The sequence below is a fragment of the Akebia trifoliata genome, chromosome 14, assembly GCF_017979445.1.
Source record: "Akebia trifoliata isolate Shusen 1 chromosome 14, ASM1797944v1, whole genome shotgun sequence".
NCBI classification, from domain to species: Eukaryota; Viridiplantae; Streptophyta; class Magnoliopsida; order Ranunculales; family Lardizabalaceae; genus Akebia; species Akebia trifoliata.
In genome coordinates, this window is record NC_141388.1 from 15,308,457 (window position 1) to 15,315,848 (window position 7,392).

Below are 7,392 nucleotides of genomic sequence, written 5' to 3' on the forward strand. Positions count from 1 at the left end.
ACGCTTCAAACCAGAAGAAAAAAAAACATATTCCGATTCATGAAAGACAACAAAAAGTACAAAAGATTCAATCTTTCCTCATATTAAATAAGAAAACTACAAAATCAATAAAAATATGGTAATTCGGGGCTTCCAAATTCCAAAATTATGTTTCTTTAATATTAAAAGAAAAAAAAAACTAATTTTTAAAGCTAAATGAACAAAAACCCTACCGCTAAAAAATATGATGACAAACCCAACCAAATTCGGTTTGCAAGCAGAGAAAAACACAATTGAAGATGCAAGTTCATAAAATAATTGAGAGAGAGATTGAGCGAATGATCTTACAATGGCGTAAGGGGAATTGGGGTACTTAGCAAGCAGAGCTATGGAGAGCTTAAGAGCAGGTTTGAACTGGCGAGAGTCGAGTGCGTCCCAAATCGGTCGAACACGACGCTCTGGAATCCCACCCGCCATGCCAAACTTCGAAGCCATTAGGGTTAGGGTTTGTGTTGAGAAACACTAAGGCTTTTATAGCTCTCTTACTATGGTGTCTGGTTTCTAAGAGAAATGAAGGAGATTGAGAATTGGTGCAAGGGTTTTAGGCGTCGGCTTCATTTAAATGATCAAATGGATTGAAGAAGAGCGCAGATTAAGAAGAAACGACCCCTCCGTGCACAATAGAAATAGGCACTGGAATCCTTATGCCGTCCTTACTAGACATTAAAAAATTTCCTTATGTACTGTTTGTAGTATATGACAGGGTGTTATAGACCATAAGCACGATGACGGTGGCTTTGGTCGAAGCATCAAGTTTTGGTGTCAAATCCTCGAGGGTTGGTGAGAGGGTCAAAACCACACTCCAATAGGCTTAGGTCTTCGGTTCGGATCCCCCCTTGGAAGTTAGAACAATACCATCGCACGACCTATCCCATTATCCAACCCTTCTCAAATGTTATTTTGGGTCATGAAATCCAAAATACGAGTCTCTAATGTGTGACCCATCCCACTACCCATTTTGGATCATGCGATTTTCATGACTCAAAATAGGTAACTCTACACAGCTTCTCCATATTTTTGGAGGGAAAAATTCTCAAACAGTTGACTAAAAAATATTATAATTTTAGATGGTTCGAAGTTTGGATTGAATTAAAAAAAAAAGAGTAATTACAAGCGGTTCAAAGTTTGCCTCGGGATACATAATTGTACATATTTATAGGAATGCACATATGTGTATCCCGATGCAATAGATCCATGGTTCTAGCATGAGAGTATTTTGAGTATGCCAAGTGGGGGAATCAAATTATCACGACTCTTAAAAAAAAACAAAAATGCATAATTGACTTTGTTCGACAACATTTAACATTGTGCTAACGTGACAGTGTGTAGTTAACCATTGATTTCTTTCTTTGTATGCTCTACCACGTTAGTGCAATGTCGAACGAAGCCAATATCGCATAACTCTTTAAAAAATATTAAAATAATTATGGATTGTGATTTTTGGGTGGCACTATTGGAGTGCATACCTGAATATCCAAAGTGGTTATCCATAAGCTCATGGTCACTCATTAATAGAGATGGAGATGGTTATCCCTGTTGGAATTGCTCTTAGGAGTCACCTTTGAGGATTTATCCACGAAATTACATGGTGGTGTGAGGAGGAAGAGAATTGCACATGCTCGAGGATTAATTGGGGGCTCTAACCTTGGTTCTCAAAAAATAAAAGGTTGAGACTAGAGGTTTGAACTTTGGATCCATCAATATTGTGATTTAGAGTTCTGCTAAGTTATAAACAAATTCGTTTGAATTTGGATAACGCGATTGCCCAATCAATAATCTTCCTTTTCTTTTTCAATTTAGGTAGTTTTAGCATGAAATATTATTGTTAAATAATCATGCCAGAAGTCGTACTAAGACTTTTGGTTGCGTCATGTGAAGGGAAAACTTGCTATAATTGGTTTCCTAGACTTGAGTGATTGATTATGTTAATTAGACTAGTATTATTCTTTTGCAATTATCCTTTCAGGATTTTTAAGAACATTAGAGTTCTCCCATATGGGCTATCAATGAGTTTGGTGAGTGAGCTTGGGTGAAGGCCAATTTTGTGGTCTTAAACCTATTTCGAACTCCTCCCATTTAATGATGGGTCAAGAATTAGCATAAAAAATATCAATATCCGAGTTCACTATAATTGCATTCCAGCCATTTTTTAGTAAGTTTTGTTTAATGCAAAATGCATGATATGTGTGATGATTGAAAGGATTGGACGTAAGAAAATTGAAAATCAGAAATCTATAATTCTCATTTTCTTATTTTTATTCAATGATTAATGAGAATTAGTTAAAAAAATATAAATGTGAAATAAACATGTGTTTTTTATGTATACTAAAAAAGAAAATAATAATGTAGGAATAAACATGTGTGTTTTGATCTGTTATATATTTCTTTACCAAAATATAAAGATTTGAAAATTTCAACTTTAATTATTCTTTTAATAACATATTTATAGCGTTATGTATAAATAACTTCATTAATAGGAATTATATGAAAGAATGATAGCGTTATCTTTCCTTCTGAGCAAACAAATATATTAACATTAAAATATAGTTATTTTATCACTCATCTAACATTTAGTTATTTTTTATTAGGTTTATTTAAAACCTTATTATTTGAGAAATGTTTAGTTAATAAAAAAAACATATGAAACAATGCTAGTACTATATTTAACATATGCATGATCTATGCATTTTTCCTTCGTAAAAAAAATATTTGTATTTTAGTAGTAAACCATAGTGTTATCATGCAAGATTTCATTAGAATGACAAACTCAACTTGCTATCACTTTACTGAATGAAAAATAATATGTACAATAATATAGAAAATACACATACTTAATCATTAACATACACATATTCATAATATATTTGTCGGCAATGTATAGGGATTTACATCATCGACATGTGTTATTAACATGAGTTTTGTGTTGTTTTTCTTGATTGACAATTAATAACTGTGAATCCACTCATTCACAATAAGAAATTTTATGTTAATATATTTTGAGTGATCGAGATTTTATCATTCTTAGAGACGTGTATTACAACATTATTACCACAATGTATTCTTAAAAATCTCGAATATAATATATAATACAAAATCCTGAGATAAAATTATACAACCATTTTGATTAATTTAATGAATTTAGTATGAGATAAATTTCATTTCCACGAAAATTAAACTATGGTTGTTTATTAGACATTTTTCCATGATATAAATCCTCCAACCATCATAGTAACATAATCTAAAATGGATCTTCTATTGTTGAATCAACCAACATAGTTTGAATCTTAATATCAAACCAATTACAAATTATTGGATTTCTTGGGGAATATATAATCATTTGTTATTGACAAATACCGTATTATCTTCTTAACTGGTTTCCAATGATTAATATCTAGATTACTTAAAAAATTATCAAGCATGCCGACAACATATGCTATGTCTAGATAGGTAAAAACTTGAACATACATAAGGTTTTCGTTACTAACATATAACGGATATTAATATCTTTTTTTCGTATAATGTTTTATGGTCATTGGAGTATGTTTAATTTACTATACTTGAAAATAAGTGTTTTTTCAAGTACACAATGTTGTATATCTTATCTATTTAGCACATTATTAACACAAGTATCAGTTGAGTCAGAAATAGAAACAAGTTCCTCAGAGGAAGATGAAAAACAAAAATATACAACAAAAGATCTAGATCAAATCTCATATCAATTCCAAGATGAAGTCAATATGGCCTCTACCATCCATAGAGCAAGAATCAGACCTAATTTGCCAAATTATTATAGTAGACCTACACCACTAGACATAGGCTACGAAGAAAGAAACATGGTGACCCAATCAATATATGATGGAAAATCCTTATATGAATGGAACATAGATGGCTTAACAGAATACAATATTATAAGTTTACTACAAGAAATGACTGTGGTTGGCACAGCTGCACAACCATATGCATCAGATCACCAGATAGCTCAAAGATTAGTGTCAGGAGTTACGGGCCAATTAAAAGGATGGTGGGATCATTATGTCACCGAAGAACAAAGAAACTTCATTCTTACCAAAAATAAAACAATTGAAATAGGAATCCTAATAAAAAATGAACAAGGACAAGACATAGGAGATGCTGTCAATACCCTCATACTAGCCATAACCAGATATTTTATAGGAGACCCAGATCCATATAGAGATAGAACCTCAGAGCTGTTAACAAATCTCAGATGTCCAAAACTCCATGATTTCCGATGGTACAAAGATGTCTTTCTTACCAAAGTAATGCAAAGAACAGATTGTGCACAAGGTTTTTGGAAAGAAAAATTCATTTCAGGTTTGCCTACACTTTTTGCAGAAAAAGTTCGTACAAGAATTAAATCCCAAAATAATGGCACAATTCCATATGATAACCTCACCTATGGACACCTCATAGCTTATATACACTCAGAAGGACTCAAACTCTGTAATGATCTTAGGCTCCAAAATAAATTAAAACAAGATAGATACTCCTCCAGAAAAGAACTAGGCCAATTCTGTGAACAGTGTGGCCTCCCGCCACCTTTCCAATCTTCTCCTTCCAAACTCTCCAAACGTTCAAAATCTTTTCGCCCCCGATATAGTAATAGATATGAAAACAGAAACAAACTAAAACAATCTTATTATAAGAAAACTCCTAAGTAACAGAAGAAGAAACCTTTTGAACGTTTCAAACAAGCAAAACAAAAGAAAAAGATACCTACGTGTTTCAAATGTGGAAAAGTAGGACATTACAAGAATCAATGTAAAGTAAAGCAAAAAATAAATGAGCTAGAAATAGATAAAGATTTAAAGGAACAATTAGAAAACTTGATGATAAATTCTGATTACAATAACACTGGCAGTAGCCAAGAAGAGACAGTTGAGGAAACAACACCAAGTTCTAGTGAACAAGATGAAACAAAACATTCACTACAATTTTGTAATACAACTTGTAAGTGTAAGTCAATAAATACCTTAACCAGAGAACAAAGAGTATTATTTGACTATATAGACAAGATACAAGACCCAGAATTACAAAAAGGATATCTACTACAATTAAGAGAAACAATAAATAAATAAGATACAAAACCCCCTGACTTTCAAGGATATAACCTTCAGGAAATATTCAAGAGGATTAAAACACCAGAAAAGGAAGTAACAATTCAAGACTTGCAAAGAGAAGTAAACCAGATCAAGGAAGAGATAACAAGATTACACATCATAAATAAAGGACAACAAGAACAGATAGATCTCTTGAATTTTAACAAGTTAAAACAAAAAGAAGTAATACAAGAAGAAGAACAAACAGAAGAACAACATTTTATTCAGATAATCAACAAAATCCAATATCAAAAATGGTTTGTTAACATTGAGTTGGTAATAAATAGAGAGTTTACCATAACAATTGTTGCCTTAATAGATTCAGGAGCAGATTTAAACTGTATACAAGAAGGAATAATACCAACAAGGTACTTTGAGAAAACTACAGAAGGAGTGTCAACAGCAGATGGTTCAAGTTTAAAAATAAAATATAAACTAACAAATGTCCATGTCTGTAACCAAGGAATCTATATAAATACCCATTTTATTCTAGTAAAAAATCTAACAAAATTTGTAATATTAGGAACACCTTTTTTAGCTTTAATTCAACCCTTTACAGTAGATTCAAAAGGAATAAAATCCAGACTGTTAGATCAAGAAGTACATTTTGAATTTATAGAAGAACCCCAAGAAAAAGAACTACATATGATAAAAAATAAGGTTATTACAAAAACTATTAACTTAATAGATAGAAAGAGGAAACAAGTAAAGTTTTTGAAACAAGAAATAAATTCGTTAAAAATCAAAAAACAATTAGAAGACCCAGGATTAAAATTACGGATACAAAAATACAAAGAAAACCTTGAAAAAGAAATATGTTCAAAATTGCCAAATGCATTTCGGCATAGAAAACAACATGAAGTTACCCTTCCATATGAACCAGATTTTATTGAAAGAGAAATCAAAACCAAAGCCAGGCCCATTCAAATGAAAAAAGAAGATCTAGAACATTGCAAGATAGAAATACAAGATCTATTAAAAAAGAACCTAATAAGACCAAGTAATTCTCCTTGGAGTTGCCCTGCATTCTATGTTAGAAAACATTCAGAAATAGAAAGAGGAGCCCCTAGACTAGTAATCAATTACAAACTATTAAACAATGCCCTTAGATGGATAAGATATCCAATACCTAATAAAAAAGACTTACTAAACAGGTTATATGAAGCCATCATTTTCTCAAAATTTGATATGAAATCAGGATTCTGGCAAATCAAGATAGCAGAACAAGATAGGTACAAAACAGCATTCACAGTACCATTTGGACATTATGAATAGAATGTAATGCCATTTGGATTAAAAAATGCCCCCAGTGAATTCCAGAAGATTATGAATGACATATTCAACCCATTTTCAAAATTCATTATAGTTTATATAGATGATGTCCTTATATATTCAAAATCAATAGAACAACATTGGAAACATTTAAAAGCCTTTGTCAACACTATCAAGATTAATGGATTAGTCATATCAGCCTCAAAAATAGTTTTATTTCAAACTCAAATTAAATTCTTAGGACATAATATTAAAGATGGGACAATAATACCAATAGAAAGGTCACTACAATTTGCAAACAAATTTCCTGATGAGATAAAAGATAAAAAGCAGTTGCAAAGATTCCTAGGAAGCTTAAATTATATAAGAGACTTTTACCGCAATCTTCATACCATAGCAAAACCCTTGTTTCAAAGATTAAGAAAGAAGGCACCAGAATGGACTAAAGAACACACAGAAACAGTTAAACAATTAAAAATAAGATTACAAGAATTACCTTGCTTAAATATTCTGGATCCACAACTGTTAAAAATAGTAGAAACTGACGCAAGTGATATAGGTTATGGAGGAATATTAAAACAAGAGACAGACAAAAAACAAGAACAATTATTAAGGTATACATCGGGGATATGGAATCCTACACAACAAAAGTATTCTACAATCAAAAAGGAAATTTTGTCCATTGTTTTATGCATCTCCAAATTTCAAGATGATTTACTCAATCAAGAATTTGTTTTAAAAATAGATTGCAAATCAGCAAAATTTATTTTAGAAAAAGATGTTAAAAATATTACTTCAAAACATATTTTTGCAAGATGGCAAGCTATATTATCTATATTTGATTTCAAAATAGAATATATAAAAGGAGAAACTAATTCTATACCAGATTTTCTTACCAGAGAATTTTTGCAAGGAAAACAAGATGAGTGAAAACCCTATAAAACCCAAAACCAAGAGTTCATAT

The 7,392-nt window shown here is 31.3% G+C and overlaps 1 protein-coding gene across 2 annotated transcripts in view; it reads right to left on the reverse strand.

Moving 5' to 3' along the window:
* LOC147386424 (Tetratricopeptide repeat (TPR)-like superfamily protein) overlaps positions 1–752 on the reverse strand; it is a 43,669-nt gene extending 42,917 nt beyond the window's left edge. The window contains exon 1 of one of the 2 annotated variants that reach the window (XM_086423710.1): positions 328–752. In XM_086423710.1, coding sequence (XP_086279836.1) covers positions 328–474 — 147 coding nt within the window. In that variant the 5' untranslated portion in view covers positions 475–752. The remainder of the gene's footprint in view (positions 1–327) is intronic. The other variant, XM_086423711.1, reaches the window with a different exon arrangement.
* Between the last annotated feature and the right edge of the window lie 6,640 nt (positions 753–7,392).